General features: G+C 44.4%; 1 protein-coding gene across 10 annotated transcripts in view; it reads right to left on the bottom strand.

Annotated features, from left to right (window-relative positions):
* The window catches only part of LOC125466670 (endothelin-converting enzyme 1), a 294,487-nt gene that overhangs the window by 122,960 nt on the left and 153,067 nt on the right, over window positions 1-18,460 (bottom strand). For 9 of the 10 annotated variants that reach the window (XM_048561509.2, XM_048561512.2, XM_048561507.2 and 6 more), the window contains one exon: window positions 1,976-2,059. The exons of the other annotated variant lie outside the window; for it this stretch is intronic. In XM_048561509.2, coding sequence (XP_048417466.1) covers window positions 1,976-2,059 — 84 coding nt within the window. The remainder of the gene's footprint in view (window positions 1-1,975; window positions 2,060-18,460) is intronic. 10 annotated transcript variants of the gene reach the window in all.

Here is an 18,460-nt window from a genome sequence, read left to right on the forward strand (position 1 = left end):
GCTATCTATTTTTACATTCCTAACCAGCTTCCTCTTCAAAGTCTTAATTTCTTCATACCAACTGACCTTCTAGTTATTCTCTGTGGCTCTATGTAGCCTGACCATTCCTATGATCTGCCATTATCTTTGCTCAGTTATAGTTTTTTACCTTTGGTTTAATGCTTTCCCTAACATTTTCCTAGTTCTCTCTGTGCTATTCGTGCATACAAGCACCATGGCACAGGACCCTCCACCTCACAGTGCAGGTGCCTGTCCGGCTTTGAGCAAATGTCCGAGACCCTGAACACATAACTCGCATTCTTTGTTGAAGAGAACAGTGTCAATCCCCCTCACTAAACCACTCCTAACTGCCACTACATCCGTGTCCAATCTCCAACTTCAATAGCTTCCTGTCCCACATCACCATAGTCATGTGTTCATCTATCTGCCAACCTTGGCTCTCAGGCTTAGGGAACTTCAAACCTATTGGATCAATGCTGCTCCTACACTCCTGCGCTTTGCATCCCTTTGCCTGGCTCACTCTCAGTCATATTCACCTGTTCCTGAACACTGACCAAACCACAAGACCTTATCCAAAGTGGTGTAACTGCCCCATGTACCACAAACATTCACTTGAACTTGCTTGACCTGGAGCACGATAGCATCCAGGGGCTCTCACATGCTGCAGCCTTGATACACGAACTGTTTCAAATAAGTTGTTAAATTATATATTTATTAACATTGTATCCAAATAGATAAAGGTAAAACTTACGAAGAGAGTAAGTCTTAACCAGTTATCGCAAAATAGCAGGAGAAAGAACCAATTCCCACAGAAGGGCAGAAAAACAAACAAATACCTTCTTCCCTAATTTTAACAGGTTCCTTACTTACCAAACTCTCAGGTTTGCACTCAGGTGTACACGTTTGCACTCTGTCATTCATCCTCAGGCTGATCACTGACTGAGCTCGGCTGGATTTGAGGAGGTTTTTTTGAAGCTATTATTTTTCTTCCTAAGATGTAGGCATCACTGGGAAGGCCAACATTTGAAGTCCAACAATCTATCTGATGCAATCATCAATGTGGGGGATGGTATTGGTTGGAAGTGCTACTCAAACTTCTTGCAAGGTCATCCTTTAGAGGGTGTGGTGGCACAGTCACTGGATCAGTAATCCAGAGGTGTGAACTCTAAAAGCTCTGGAAACTCGAGCTCAAATCCCAGCACAGCAGCTGGGGAATTTACACTGATTTCATTACAAATAAATCTGGACTTCTGCAATGGTGGCTGTGAGACTATCAGGTTGTTGTATAAAGCAAGTCAATATCCAGAAATAGATCTTTACCTCGTCTAGTCTACATGTGACTCCAGACCCAAAATCATGTACATGGCAATTAACCACTCTCTGAAATGGGCAAAACCATTTGGTTGCATTCAAGGTAGTGGCTCAGCGCCACCCTCTCAGTCAGGGTAAAGGAGGGTGGGCGACATCAAGCACTAACCTTGCCAGTGATGCCCGACAACCTGGGAATTGATGAAAACAAAACGCACGGTAGTACTGACTGTATGTGCATGTGTTCCCAGTCTGACCAGGCATGGGAAAGCTGGCATGGATGGACTAAACAGAAGTGATTCATCGCGGTAGCCCACTGGCAATTACAACATTTAAAAGACATGTGGATAAGTACATGAATAGGAAAGGTTTGGCGGGATATGGGCCAAGTGTGGGCAGGTGGGACTAATTTAGTTTGGGATTACGGTCGGGATGGACTGGTTGGACCGAAGGGTCTGTTTCTGCCCAGTATGACTCTAAGGATACGGAAAAACCAAGGAAATAAGCAGTTTGAGGGAAGTTTGAAATAAAATATGTAAATAACTTTAGAAGTTTCCAATGTACATGAGAGGTCTAGCTTTTGGAAAGAGCAAGGGTGCAGCAATTAAAAAGTAGAGGCAGAACATGCATTTTGACAAAAGAAAAGGATAGATTTCCAATGTCCTACCTGATGGTTCTCTGTGTACACATCATCAACAGTGGAGTCGATCAGGTCATCCTCGTCAAAGGTAGCTCGTTTGTAGGTCGACATCTGAAGAGCCAAATGGACAACAGACTCTCTGAGTGTTTCCATCCCTGTTACAGTGACTCTGCAGGCCTGCCATGTGCTGAGTCAAGACAGCCAAGAGCAGAGTGACCGTACAAAAACTGTGGAAACCACTTCTCAAACACTGCTAGTGCGCCTCATCACGCCCTGGCACCTTTGAAAGCTGACACTGAGGTGGGGAGAAAAGGCTTCCTGAAGTTACTAACACATTCCCTTTGGGACAATCTGACCCCTCCTGCAGCAAGTTCGACTGAGAGCACCTCTCGAAGCAGGAGCACTTCAGACTCCTTTTGTAGTATTTCACAATGTGATTTGCAATAAGTGCCTCAGCATTGAAAACACCAGCTTAAAACACAAAGGTTAGCTTTTCTTAAAAAAAACGACACTTCCTTGTTCCTGCATTCCCACATGGGCAGCTCTCAAAGATCTTGGGAAAATAAATATCCTGTTCAGATACAAATCGCACACAAGAGCCCACTTGTTTGCCAGGAGTCTTTTGTTACTTTCCAAAAATGTTGTTGCTGCTGTTATACCAGAGTGGTTGGGCAAGGGGTGGGGCTTCGTAATACATTCCCCAAGTGCTTTGGCTTCCCGGCCACACTCAATATTGTTGGAGATATCACTGTCAGATCTGACTCACCAAACGGCCAGCCAGGTGGATCAAAAACTCTGGCTTAACCCTTTCAGGTCTCCCAGGAGAAAGAGTTTCCACTGTGAGTGCTCTCACTCCAGCCCACTACAGTTTGAATTTTCACCCCATATACCCATTAATGCCACACCTAGGTACCCCACCAGACTGTGTTAACATGGCAGACAGCAGGAACCAGCGCTCTCGCTATTCAAAAACTGAAAGAACTGTGGGTGCTGAAAATCAGAAACAAAAACAGAAGTTGCTGGAAAAGCTCAGCAGGTCTGGCAGCATCTGTGGAGTGAAATCAGAGTTAACGTTTCGGATCCAGTGACCCTCCCTCAGAAGTTCTGACCTGAAATGTTAACTTTAATTTCTCCCCACAGATACTGCCACAGTCAGAATTTACCCAGCTGTCTCCCTTGGTGAGGCAGTATGCTGTCTTGTGATTTGTAAGGAGGATGTGGATTCGGTTGACCTGAAAACCTCAAACAGTTTTATTATCAGCTCAGATCACAACCTGCAGGCATTGCTAACCGCGTGCGTGAGAGTTTGCACTCTGTCCTCATCACTGCAACACAGTAATGTGGTTCTTGGGTCTGGGCAGAATGCTCTTTGGAGGGTCAGTGCAGACTCGATGGGATTAATAGCCTCTATGTGCAATGTAGGGATTGTATGATTCTACAAGATGCCATGGTATAATCTGGAGATGAGAACAGTGTGTCTAGTCCACTGATACCCCACTATCCTCTGTCTGTGGTGCCTTGCATGTGATCATAATTGCTCATTTGAAAGTGCCTAAACTACGAAGCTGATGCTATATAAATGCATATTTGTTGTTTACCTGGGAGCTCAACAACGCAAGAGAACAAGGCCATGAAACTGTACACTTCCATGATATTGTGAGACAGACTAGTGTCAATTTATCTCTAGTGCACTAATACAGTGTTGTTAAGCCAACATGTTTTGGGCACCAATTTTAAAGGAAGCACATTTCGTTCTCAGTAAGACAAATGTGTCTATTTACCTTACACACACATTTCTAACTATTCAGCAACAAACGGAGTGTTTGCACTCGAGCGTTACTAAACACTCACGCACTGTTTTTGGTTTCCCATTTTACCAAATGAGCAAAAAGCTTAACAAAGGTTCATACATGTAGGTGTAGCACCGAGATCTGAAAGCCAGACAATATGTTCCTTGCTCTGCACGTTACTACTCAGAAATCCAGGAAGGTGCATCCCGTAAGGTTCACAACCAGCCACACATGGTTAAGGGTCTAGGCCTGAAATGTCAGCTTTTGTGCTCCTGAGATGCTGCTTGGCCTGCTGTGTTCATCCGGCTCCACACTTTGTTATCTTGGATTCTCCAGCATTTGCAGTTCCCATGATCACTCTCACATGATTAATGTACTGGTTGAGCAGGATCCAGTAAACATCCAGTAAAGTAAAGGTATTAAATGTCAGTACACATTATAATTCAAAGTGGGACTGTTATACAAGACTCAATGACATTTACAACACGGAATGAGACCATGTGGCCCATAGGCCTGCACCAAAGATCTGACTATACTAACCCCATTAAGCAACTCTAGAAGTTATAGCAATGTAAATGAAGACCAAATTAGGGCTAAAATGTGGCGAGAATTTCTGACTCAACCAACTGTTTCAGGAAGTGAGTTCACGCCACCCTTTTGAGGAAAAATCATTTTCACTCACACTCCTCTTGGTCTTCCACCTGTTACATTAAATCTATGATCCCTCTACAAATGGGAAAGTGTTGTAGGGTCCATTTAATCAATGTTGGTCATAATCTTACAGACCTCTACTGGGCCCTCTCTCAATGTTCACTGCTCCAAGGATGATAACCCCAATCCAACCAATCGTTCCTCATACCTCAGACTCTGCAGCCTAGACGCATCATCCTGCTAAAATCTCATCTGCACCCTCTCTAGCACAATCATATCCTTCCTATAATGTACTGGACACAGTACCCTGCCTGTGGTCTCATCAGAGTTTTATACAGTTTCAGCATAACCGTCTTGCTCGTGTTTTATCAAAAGGCCCAGATCATTAACTTATGTATTTTAAAGCAGTCAACCTGAGAGGTTTCTGTTCATCAGAAAATATAGACTTCAATATTAAAACATATTAACACCTGCAATGCATCTTTTCTGTTGCAAAGATCCTAACCTGGTAGACTTGAACAATTAGAATTAGAATTAGTGTTTATTGCCACATATACTCATTGAATGTAGTGAAACATTTACAGTAGAATCCTAGGTACAGATTCTTAAGTACAAATTATTAGGGAAAAAAATTAAAACGAAAGAAATTAAAGTCCAGCAATAAATTAGAAAGGTATTGAAATAAGGGTTCAGAGCAACAGCACTTCCGACCCAGATTGCACTGGAACTAGTTATTGGTTACGGAGAACTACCTATTGTCAAAGGGAGAGACTTCAGGTGGTTCTTGAAAGAGCAAAGTGATATAGAAAGGCAGCACATTTCAGGAAGAGATTTCCCATTTGGGAGAAAACTCTCACACTTGTGCAGGTGAGCACAGGATGCAAACTGAACAGCGGGCTAGAGGTGGCATGGGGTAGTCTGAGAAAGAGACTAGCAAGATGTTCAAGGACTTCGCAGTCCTGAGCTTATTCTCTGGTACTCCCATGTTAGGTACAATAAGACAGACTCGTTTTTGTGTAGCACCTTTAACATCCCAAGGCACTGCACATTCTCAGGGGCAATGGCTGCTGGTCTGGCCAGTGATGCCCATATTCCACAAGCGAAGTAAGATTTTAAAAAAAATTACAGCCAAAATGTCTGTGTGGCCAGACACTGAACTTGCAGGTGAAAGAGGCAACTTGAAAAGTCAAGACTATGTTTCCTCCAATTTCTAAGAATAATAGACTATTGCTACAACTGTATAACACCTTGATGAAATCACATAGAACATAGAACAGTACAGCACAGAACAGGCCCTTCAGTCCACGATGTTGTGCCGATCTGCAGTAAAGGGGAAGGAGACCCAAACTGTACACAAGGAAGAATATACAGTATCTGTATACTCTTGAGGGAGTGCAATGAAGGTTCACTGGACTGACTCCTGAGATGAAGGCACTGCCTTATGAGACAAGACTTGGTCTATATTCCCTAAAACGATAGAATCCCTACAGTGTGGAAACAGTCCATTTAACCCGGCAAGTGTATACTAACTCTCCGAACAGCATGCCAGCCAGACTCACTCCCTCTACCCAATCTCTGCAACCCATGGCTAATCCATCTACATTTCACATCTTTGAGCTGTGGGAAGAAACCCATGCAGACACAGGGAGAATGTGCTAACTCCACACAGACAGTCGCCCGAGGGAGGAATCGAACCTGGGTCCCTGGCGCTGTGAGGCAGCAATGAACCACCGTACTGCCCCTAGAGTTTGTATGGGTTTGAGGTCTCTATTGAGTCTGTGCTTGCTCTTTATAGAACAATGCAGTCAGCTCCATCCTCTCATTGCTTTCTGATGGCCTCGCTAATAATTCTCTCAAGTGCCTGTCCAATTTCATTGTGAAATCATTGATGTCCCCACATTCACCATCCTCATGGACAGCAAATTCTTAGTCAGTACCATGTTCCTGAGTTCAAAGTTCTTGCTCACACCCCTTCTGCATCTCTTTTTCCAAAACTTTGATCCTTTCCCTTGTACACACTGTGCATGAGAAGAGTGCTCAAAGACAATGAGAGTAACATTACAATTTTCTTTAACCACAATAAGATTCTTCTTCAGCTTGCCCTCAAGGCAGGGTCCATTTGGGCAAACAGCGGTGAAGTGGTAATGTCACTGGACAAGCAAGCTAAACGCCAGGTTAATGTTCTGGGACACTGTGTTAAATCCCATCATGGCTGAAGGCAAAATCTGAATTCAATAAAATAAATGGTGATTAGAACAAAAATTAGCCCAAAAGCAACTGTGGAACCACCATTAATTGATATAAAAAAAAATTATCTGGTTCATTAATGTCCTTCAGAGAAGGAAATCTGCTGCTGTTACATGATCTGGTCAATGAGTGACTTCAGGCTCATTGCAATGTGATTGATTCCTAACTGTGTCCTGGGTGATTAGCAAAAGGCAACAACATGCTGGTCTGGCCGGTGACACCCATAGCCCACGAATGATTTTTAAAAAAGTTGCAATGTTAAACCAAAGGGCTAAAAGAGCTCGGAGTCAGGCCTTCGAAAGAGAAATCTAAATTGAACAGGATTGAGTAGAAGATATTGACTCCAGGACCTCATGGGAGCACAATCAGGTCTTTAGATCAAAAAGGAAACTCTAATGAGAACATTCCATATGAATGTTACCACATTGGGCTGTCTTTGTAGCTGACTGCTTCAGGCAGATGGTTCTTCCTTCAAGATTGCAAGCTTGCATTAGAAATGTCAGCTTTTGATACTCGGGGGAGATGACATTCCTTTGATTATGGCAGCCTGGAGGGGAATGTTTAATTTAAACAGTTTAAGTTATTTTTAGTGTTTGTACTGCCCCTCCCATACTGCGAGTTCATTGTTTTTGCAGATTTAACTGAGGTTTCACTTGTGTATGTTGTTGGGGCTCTCATGGTACAGTAGTAGTGGCCCTATCTCTGGGCCAGCACACCCAGGCTCATGTCCCACCAACTCCGGAGGGGTGCCATGAGAGCAGACCGATGAAAAACACCTTAACAGCTTCCTGTCTGACGTGGCTTGGTGATTCGCAGAGACTGCACCTACATCTCTGCAGCTGAATTGGCACTTTACTTACAAGCACTTTTAAAATCCATGCAGTGAAAGTTTCCAGCTAACGTTCAGTTAAATTAAAACAAAGAAAACTGTGGATGGTGGAAGTCTGATACAGGGTTTGCTGGAGATGGAACGCAAAGTTAACATCTCAAGCCCAGTGGCCCTTCTTCAGTTTAGTTTCTTGTTCTCAAAAACCACACCCAGGCTTGATGAACAACACATACACTAAAGAGAAGGAATCAGGCTCACAATCCAATAGACATAAGAAGTTGTTGGCGGATAGGATCAGGGTAAACCCTAAGGCTTTCTAAAGGCATTTAAGGAATAAAAGAATGACCAAAGTAAGATTAGGCCCAATCAAGGATAGTAGTGGTAAGTTGTGTGTGGAGTCAGATGAGATAGGGGAAGCGCTAAATGAATATTTTTCAACAGTATTCACTCGAGAAAACGACAATGTTGTCGAGGAAAATACTGAGATACAGGCTACTAGACTAGGTGGGATTGAGGTTCACAAGGAAGAGGTATTAGTAATCCCTCAGAAGGTGAAGATAGATAAGTCCCCTGGGCCGGATGGGATTTATCCTCGGATCCTCTGGGAAGCCAGGGAGGAGATTGCCAAGACTTTGGCATTGATCTTTAACTCGTCATTGTCTACAGGAATAGTGCCAGACGACTGCAGGATAGCAAATGTGGTTCCCCTGTTCAAAGAGGGGAGTAGAGACAACCCTGGTAATTATAGACCAGTGAGCCTTACCTCAGTTGTTGGTAATGTGTTGGAAAAGGTTATAAGGGATAGGATTTATAATCATCTAGAAAAGAATAAATTGATTAGGGATAGTCAGCACGGTTTTGTGAAGGGAAGGTCGTGCCTCACAAACCTTATTGAGTTCTTTGAGAAGGTGACCAAACAGGTAGATGAGAGTAAACCGTTTGATGTGGTGTATATGGATTTCAGCAAGGCGTTCGATAAGGTTCCCCACAATAGGCTATTGTACAAAATGCGGAGGAATGGAATTGTGGGAGATATAGCAGTTTGGATCAGAAATTGGCTTGCTGAAAGAAGACAGAGGGTGGTAGTTGATGGGAAATGTTCATCCTGGAGACCAGTTACTATGGCGTACCACAAGGGTCGGTGTTGGGTCCACTGCTGTTTGTCATCTTTATAAATGACCTGGATGAGGGCGTAGAAGGATGGGTTAGTAAATTTGCAGACGACATAAGGTCGGTGGAGTTGTGGATAGTGACGAAGGATGCTATAGGTTGCAGAGAGACATAGATAAGCTGCAGAGCTGGGCTGAGAGGTGGAAAATGGAGTTTAATGCAGACAAGTGTGAGGTGATGCACTTTGGTAGGCGTAACCGGAAGGCAAAGTACAGGGCTAATGGTAAGATTCTTAGTAGTGTAGATGAGCAGAGAGATCTCGGTGTCCATGTACACAGATCCTTGAAAGTTGCCACCCAGGTTGACAGGCCTGTAAAGAAGGCATACAGTGTTTTAGCTTTTATTAATAGAGGGATCGAGTTCCGGAACCATGAGATTATGCTGCAGCTGTATAAAACTCTGGTGCGGCCGCACTTGGAGTGTTGCGTACAGTTCTGGTCACCGCATTATAAGATGGATGTGGAAGCTTTGGAAAGGGTGCAGAGGAGATTTACTAGGATGTTGCCTGGTATGGAGGGAAGGTTTTACGAGGAAAGGCTGAGGGACTTGAGGCTGTTTTTGTTAGAGAGAAGAAGGTTGAGAGGTGACTTAATTGAAACATATAAAATAATCAGAGGGTTAGATAGGGTGGATAGGGAGAGCCTTTTTCCTAGGATGGTGACGGCGAGCACGAGGGGGCATAGCTTTAAATTGAGGGCTGAAAGATATAGGACAGATGTCAGAGGTAGTTTCTTTACTCAGAGAGTAGTAAGGGAATGGAACGCTTTGCCTGCAACGGTAGTAGATTCGCCAACTTTAGGTACATTTAAGTCGTCATTGGATAAGCATATGAATGTACATGGAATAGTGTAGGTTAGATTGGCTTCAGATCCGTATAACAGGTCGGCACAACATCGAGGGCCGAAAGGCCTGTACTGTGCTGTAATGTTCTATGTTTTATGACAGTGTTTCGCCCTTAATCAATATTAAGCCAAGTAAAGACTGGCTTTGGTAGTACCAGAGTGAAAGACTCTCCTTAGTCTCCATTAAACCCATTGACTTTTCCAGAGCTAGGATACCTCTTGTGAGCAAACACCCATTCCACAGTTTGGGATTGTGTTGCTGAGGGACAAATTGGGGCAGCAGGGGCAATGCAGAAAGGGTGGCAGGAGCAAATTATAGTAGATGCCGGAATCGGTACTGAAAACAAACAATGCTGGAGATGTCAGCAGGCCAGGCAGCATACATGGAGAGGGGGCAAGCTAACGTTTCGGGTTGAGATGAACTTTCATTAGAGCACAGATAGAGGCCAATGTCTAAGGTCAACCTACCGTAGAGTGTACAGAGGGGCTTCAAGCTTTGCAAAATACCTGCGAGCAACACCTTCATCACAGGATTTTTATTATGAATATCACATGCAGTGCCACATTCTGTACAAGAGGAACTGACCTTTAGCGCAATTGCAGTAATGTTCAGTTTGAATTACTGCAGCACATTGTTATATAATCTTTTAAGAAATAAGTACATTTTTGGAGGAAAAAAAACATGCTTCTTGATAACTGTGTGGAATGAATTTGCCTGTGGTTTTCTGAAATGTGGACTTGAAATGTTCAAATACAAAACCTATGCCAATTCACAAGTTGCTGAATATTGCAGCTAAGATTGGCCCCACAACTGATCTGAAACGTCTCCCCTATACTCCCTGAGGAGAAAGCTGTTAATGAGGTGCAGTTTCTCCTCAGTCTCACAGTTCTTGTGCTCCATTGATATCATTAAATCAACCTGCTCAGACATTGCCATCATCATATACCTCTGGAGCAGGTGGGTCTTCAACCTAGGTCTCCTGGTCTAGCAGCAAGGACACTACTGCTGTGCCAAAGGAGAGCCTGACTGCTGACCTGGATACTGTAAGAGATGCCTGCTCTTGGCATCTTACTGTGATAGTTACACCAGTGAAGATCCTAACAACGAACAGCAAACTGGGAGCAGTCAGTAATAGATCAGAGCTATTCCAAAGCTTTGGAGTTAGCCCCTTCAGGCCAGATGATTCCCGCTGCCCATACTGCAGGCCGGCGTCGGCAAGATGGCTGGATAATGACTTGAAACCTCACCAAGAAAACGATGGGAAGGAAGGGTGGTACCTCATTCTGGGGGTGCCCAGTGTGCACACAGGGTGGGAGGGCAGGAGGCATCATTCCACTCCCATGTCATCTGCCCTCCAAAATCCAACTGCAGCACCCCCCCAACCAGTGACTGTCTGCCCCTCCCTGGGTCCGGCACTCTTTCTGCTTCTATATGCCTGGTCGTTCTCTGTCGCAGCCTCCCATCGAACTGTGGGCTGGGTGGATCGGGCCCTCCATCTCCGTTAATAAAAGCAGATCCCAAATGGCTACATGCCTGAAGGTTAGTGTTCAGCTGTTGTCCATTCTTCACATGACAATACAGACGTGGTACCAGACCATTGAAACAGAATCCAAATCCCACAGGTTCAGATCCACCGTCATCTCGAGAGAACTCTCGTTTCTTAACCTGACATTCAATTGGAGGTAAACAAGTCAAATAAACAGTTTCTGGCTGTAACTGAGGGGGAGAATGTCCTGCTCTGTTGGGCCAACTATTATTATGGTTCGCAACATTATTCTACTCAGTGAGAAGTCACAAAAAACAATGGTCATGTATGGGACACTTTTTCAGAAACGGTTGAAAGTACGGTTGAAAGTAAGCCTTGCTCAGATCAGATTTGCCTCCATTCCAAATTCAAAGGCCTGAGACCTTTGGTATGTTGACTCTGAGGCCACCAGAATGAGACCCAGCACTGCTCCCAAGGCAACTTCCTCCAAAGACTATCTGTAGCCTTTCCAAGCACCAAGACTCAGTTGACAGACATTCTCTCTATTCCCATAATTCAGACCGAGTTTTCAAAGTGTGAAAGATCATAGGTCTCCAGAAGGAGAAGGTGCCAAGCATGGAAGCTGGGATTGTGGGAAGCCCAGTCACATGACACACCTCACTGTCTTCGAAAGCTTTTGATGAAGTTCCAACTCCGAGGCTGCTAAATAAACTCAAAGCTCCGGCAAATCCGGGTAAGAGCTGAGAAAGGTAGAAGAGAGAATCACGGAATGGTTATAGCACACCTCAGGCAGCCCTTCAGCCTACTGTGGCTGTGCTGACCTGCCAAAGGAACAAATCATCACATTCCATGTAACTCTACATGCAATTCTTCCCTTTCAGATAATAATCCAATCTCTTTTGCAAAGGATTGAGCGTACCGGCTTCTTCCCACACTCTTAGACAGTACATTCCAGATCCTAAGCCTCTGAGTGAACCCGCCTCCCCCCACACTCTCAGATAGTACATTCCAGACCCTGACCACTTGAGCGAATCTGCCTTCGTCGTAGACACCAGTTTATAATCCAACAGGTTTATTGGAAATCACAAGCTTTTGGAGCGCAGCCCCTTCTTCAGGAGCAGTGATAGTGGACAACACGCAGACCCAAAGTTTATAAGCATAGAGATAAAAAAAAATCATACAAATGGTAAGAGTGGAGTGTTGACAGGCTGCAGGTGATCAAAAGTGTCAGACAGTGAGAGTAAAGTGTCAACAGCTGAATAGCAAGCAAAGGGGTGAACTATAATCCAATTAAATGAGGCAGAGAGATGATTACAAAAAATTAAAAATATGGTGATGCTGGAGACAAACAAAATGACTAGAATAACATGCTGGCTATAAGATTTACATGCCGAAGGTTGAGCCAAAGTGATAAGTAATCCAAAAGTGTGCAAACTAATTAAGGTCGAGATTTTATAACAACTTAAGGGGATGGTGTCAGAGCAGGACAGTAAGGAAGATGTTACAGATACAGAACAGGGTGGGGTCACATAGTGCGATATGAACCATGAGCCCAGTCGGGGCTGTCCTCATGGGTATCAGTTTGTGCTCGGCGATTCTGTGTTTGTCATTCAGTACTTCCCCAGAGAGGAGAAACTACATCATGTTCTTCACAGCCTTCAATACATCATCGATGATGATGAGCACCTCACCAAGATGATGGCTGTGCCTCCACTTCTCAACTTCAAACAAACACAGTATCTGGTCTGGTCACACAAGATTCCTTTTGAAAAACTCTGGACGTGGTGCAGACAGCAGCTGATGTCAGCATCAGGAAGGGAGAGAGAGAAAGAGAGAGGGAGTCACGAGGAAAAACTGGATTATTCCAATGCAGGAAATGCTATCTGAGAGCTGATAACTTAGTGATACACTGGTGCAACGAGCGCAGAAAAACGTAGAATATTACTGTGAATTAAACCGGGGAAGTAGCACCAAGGCACACGGGTTCACAAAAGCAAAGGAAAAAAGTTTAGGGGCTCTAACTGGGAATTTCTTCTTTACAGAGTTTGATCAAAGTGTGGAATAAATAAATAAACAATGAGGACAAATCTCTCAAATCATTGAAGAAAAAGAAATGGGATGGAGTGGGGCAAGGAAGGCCGGGCAGCTTAAAGCATACTTTGGCATCTCCCTGAATGAATGAATGAATTAAGATGGACTGAGCAGTCTCCCTCACACTGTGAGATAACACCCTTCAAAATGATAAATGATATTGCAACTCATCATGGCTAAGCTTGACATGTCAGCTCTGAAAATAAGTTTGGATAGGTGTTGGCTGCTTGAAAAGAAAGAAAAACCAGTTCAGTTCCTGTTTTGTAAGAGATAAAAATAGACACATTGTTAACATTGTCTAGGCCAATTTTCAAAATGTGAGGAAACCGGCCCATCCCTAGGGAGTATGATCTGAAATACAGGGACTCACTTAGCTATCCAATGGATTGCAGAGCATTGACAATTCTTAAATTTTTGACAGTGAACAGCTGGAAACAGCTTAAGGTAACATATTGAGAACATTTATAAAATATTGTCATCGATTTTCAGGTTCTAAAGTGGAGGTAAATGGGTTTTACATTTTCAGTTCTGTGAAGGTGATTTTTCTTTCTAAGGGCCAGAAATATTTTTTAAAACAATGGGCGACTATCTACAGAAGCAACCAGGTGAGATAGTGCTTTTACAACTAGAGAAAAAGAAGCCAGGAGCAGATTCAGTTCAGAACAGATCTGCACTGAATGTCAAGTAGTCTAGAAGTAGTCAAGAAGCTGCAAAAGCCTTGCATTTTCCTGAGAGTTCAATGAGGAATAGAATCATAGAATCCCTACATTATGGGAGCAGGCCATTTGGCCCATTGAGTCCACACCCACCCTCTGAACAGCATCCCACCCAGACCCAAACACTTACCTTATCCCTGTAACCCTGCATTTCCAATAGCTAACCTGCCCAGCCTGCATACCTCTGGACACTATGGGCCACTCAGCATAGCCAATCCAACCCGAACTGCACATTTTTGGAATAATCAGTGAATTAGTCAATAGTGGAACATCTCAGGATCAGACAATAATGGACAGAATCAAATTTGGTGAACGCAAAGAAATTTGCCCAAAGGCAATGCTTCCAATTCAGTACAATGTCTTAAGGTGAAGATTGGAATAGGATACTTCACTGGGGTTGAGTGTCCGTAACAGTTATTGCTGGGAAAATGGGTCAGATCTTTCTTTTCGCCAGTTGTGGTAAAATCAAACACAATTTTTTTTAAACCTATGCTTGTATGTGATAAATTTTAATGTTCTTCTCTTAAAGTTGACATTGACAGGAGGGTTTGAGTTATAGAGAGAAGCTGAATAGTCTGGGACTATTTTCCCTGGAGTGTAGGAAGCTGAGGGGTGACCTCATAGAAGTTTATAAAATCATCAGGGGCATGAATGGGGAAATAGACATGGTCATTTTCCAGGAGTAGGGGAATCCAAAACTAGAGGGCATAGGTTTAAGGCAAGAGGTGAAAGATTTAAAAGAGACCTAAGGGCTAACTTTTTCACGCAGAGAGTGGTGCATGTATGGAATAAGCTGCTAGAGTAAGTGGAAGAGGCTGGTGTAATTACAACATTTAAAAAATATCTGAATGGGTACATGAATGGGAAGGGCTTAGAGGGACCATAAGAGCATAAGACATAGGAGTGGAAGTAAGGCCATTCCACTCCACCATTTAATCATGGCCATTGGGCATTTCAACTCCACTTCCCTGTACTCTCCCCGTAGCCCTTGATTCCCTGTGAGATCAAGAATTTATCGACCTCTGCCTTGAGGACATTTAACGTCCCGGCCTCCACTGCACTCCGTGGCAATGAATTCCACAGGCCCACCACTCTCTGGCTGAAGAAATGTCGTCTCACTTCCATTTTAAATTGACCCCCCCCTAGTTCTAATGCTGTGCCCATGGGTCCTATTCTCCCCACCTAACAGAAACAACTTCCCAGCGTCCACCCTTTCTAAGCCATACATTATCTTGTATGTTTCTATTAGATCTCCCCTCAACCTTCTAAACTCAAATGAATACAATCCCAGGATCCTCAGCTGTTCATCGTATGTTAGGCCTACCATTCCAGGGATCATCCGTGTGAATCTCTGCTGGACATGCTCCAGCGCCAGTATGTCCTTCCTGAGGTGTGGGGCCCAAAATTGGACACAGAGGGACGTGGGCTAAATGCTGACAAATAAGACTAGGTGAGATTGGGATGCCTGGTTGCCCAAAGGGGCTGCTTCCATGCGATATGACTTTATAAGTTGTGAAAATAGAGTTCATGATCATCAAGGCAGGTTTCACTCTAGAATTTTTTCGTCCAGTATTACCATCAACTGGGATCAATACAAATTGCTCTGTGCAATTAACATGTTTGTAATTTAAGCAAAACATGGAAGCTAATTGAACGCACCAGGCTGGCTGCTAGAGAGATAGAAGCTGTCTTATTCTACATCAAGTACCATTCACTTGCCCAGCCCTTCACTCCACCACAGGCAGCTTCAGACAATGGGTTATTCAACAGACAGATAAATTATGCTAAATATTACTGCTAAATTATGCAGCAAATGTGTGTCTGAGATTTACAAGGGTTTTATTGTAAATCTATAGTTTAGCACCAACTGCAGTTTTCCATCTTTCCCTCTTGGATCCTTTCCCTGTCCCCAGTGGGGAAGAACGCAGCTCCTAAACACAAAGTACACTGAGCACCACTCTTCCTCTGGAGCTGCTCTGGTTGACCCTGAAATGGATCTAGATTTCTAATGCAAATAGGGGATATTACATGCTCCAGTATCTGTCTCTCTCTCTCCCTCCCCTCCACCAAAGACTCTCCCTACAATGATCTTTGTGACCAGGGTTTGTGCTTCCCTTCCACACAGAGACTGAACCCTGGATATACCCTCTGAACATGCCCACTGCGCAAACTGAAACCGACAGCGCGATTGTCCAGCGCTTCACAAGTGCAGTCGCTCACAGAAAGTCTAACTTCGGATGGAAAACGACCCAATCACATAAGTCAGACCCTGTCCTAAAGAGCCAACTGCTTAATATTAATACTGTTGGGGAACAGAGTGCAGTCAGCATCACACACAGATAATTTTTAATGTGTATACATTACTGTTAGTGCAATGAGCTGTGTGGAGTCCTTTTGGAGCTTTTGTTTCACTCAGTCCACTGACTCACTGGTTACACCATATTAATTAAATGTTACTTCCTACCCCCTCGAAAATTACACTTGGATTCATAACGTACATCACAGCGATTCAAGATGCCATGCCCACTGCCAGAAGTCCTGATATGTACAGACAGAGGGGTTTCAGGTCCTGTGTGGATTGTGGCATCAGGGCCTGAGCTTTCCCCATTGAAATGTGGAACTAGTTCCATGTCTCACTGCCTGTGGGTACCAGAGCTGAAAGTGACAGTCTGCACCTGCACTCCCCTCCATTTACAGGTTCTACTCAAACTTGTATTTGTCAGTCCTGGTGTGAGGTGCATCAGTTTAATAGATGGCGTTTGCTGCCCAGAGGATAGAATCCCTACAGCACAGAAGCAGGCCATTCAGCCCATCAAGCCTACACTGGCCTTCTGAAGACTATCTCCCAGAGACCCATCCCCTGCCCTATCCCTGTAACCTTGCATATGCTACAGCAACTCAACGTAACCCACACATCTCTGGGCACTATGGGTACTACGGCGTGGTGGATTAGCGGTTAGCACTGCTGCCTCAAAGTGCCTCAAAGGACATCCAAGATCAGCTCTTCCCTCAGATGCCTCTGTGTGGAGTTTGCACATTCTCCCCGTGTCTGTGCGCATTTCCTCCCACAGTCCAAAGCTGTGCAGGGTAGGTGGATTGGCCATGCTAAACTGTACCATAGTGTCCAGGGATATAGAAGTGGATTAGCCATGAGATATGCAGAGGTACAGGGATAGGGAAGGGGTTGGGTCTGGGTGGGATGCTCTTCAGACAGACAGTGTGGGCTTGATGGGCTGAATGGCTTTCTTTCACCCTGTAGGGTTTCTATGATTATTTTTTCTGGCCAGCGAACTGTATCTAGTTATTACTATATAATGCTGAGCATCATATCCAGAATGACATTACTGCACAGCATTCTGCCTTGACAAAGAAAAACACGACCTCAGAAATACTCAGCATACCAAAATCGCAGAGAACGACTCAGACAAACGGGAACTGGGTTTTCAAAAGCTAAGCACTGATGACATTCATTAGCCTCAGCCATGAACATTGGTGTGCGGTGTCAGAGGGTCACTAATGGCTGCGCGGTGGCTCAGTGGTTAGCACTGCAGCCTCACAGTGCCTGGGACCTGGGTTCGATTCCAGCCTCGGGCCACTGTCTGTGTGGAGTTTGCACATTCTCTCCATGTCTGCGTGGGTTTGCTCCGGTTTCCTCCCACAGTCCAAAGAGGTGCAGGCTAGGTGGATCGGCCATGCTACATTGCCTGTAGTGTTCAGGAGTGTGTGGGTTATAGGGGGATGGGTCTCAGTGGGATGCTTCGAGGGGCGGTGCGGACTTGTTGGGCCGAAGGGCCTGTTTCCACACTGTAGGTAATCTAATCTAATCTAACCTGTTCAGCAAAGCCCCCATTCAGACCCACTGCCTTCAGGAGGGGAACGTGAGATCAAATCCAGCCTCCACCTCCCTGTCTCAGGATTTTGAGAGGTGTTGCCTCTCCCAGTATCAAACTCACTGAGGGAAAATCACACGGTTCCACCTGTCGAATTCTAAATTGCAAGTGCACAAAAAAAAACAAAATAAATTAGAGGAGAAAGAAAGGGTAGGATCCACACAGTGGCATTCTAAACTGCAGCCCTACTGGATATTATCCCTGCACGTCTGCATATTTTTTTCAAAATATTCAGCTCTGTTAGCACACGGAGAGAAATTGTTCCCCAGAAGCCATTTACGGCAAGAGGCTGGAAAAGGTGCGAGATGAATGGAGGTTGAAAGGTCTTAGCAAACCGCACACGAACCTGCGATAGAAGACCTCTGTGGCCAGTTAAAGTGGGATTGACATTCTGCAAACAGTTGAGTTAATGTCAAGTGGTTCTGAGATGTGCTTCCACTGTCAAGCCAGCAACATGGAGAGTAATAAAATAACTTCCAGTCAGTCAGTTGTATGGCTCGTGCCTTCAGCTGTCAGCCTGATTACAGACAATTCAGCCCCAGTCTACTGGACGTAACTGGGGGCTGCACTTCCACCAAAAATAAAACACAGCAACTTCCATTTTCAGAGAGAAGGTCAGCGGCTTTCAGCAACAAGTATTTCAGTGATGTGCTGCAACCGTTCAGGAGCAGTATTTGTGTAAATGGGTTTCCCAGCCCTGGCAATCTGAAATGTAGATCTAGTTTAACTGAACTGTTGTTGTCAGACATGCTGTGACCTGCCCCTGGTACATCGGGGGCTTTAATCCAGGTCTTTTGCC

The sequence above is a fragment of the Stegostoma tigrinum genome, chromosome 28 (assembly GCF_030684315.1).
Source record: "Stegostoma tigrinum isolate sSteTig4 chromosome 28, sSteTig4.hap1, whole genome shotgun sequence".
In the NCBI taxonomy this organism is placed as follows: domain Eukaryota; kingdom Metazoa; phylum Chordata; class Chondrichthyes; order Orectolobiformes; family Stegostomatidae; genus Stegostoma; species Stegostoma tigrinum.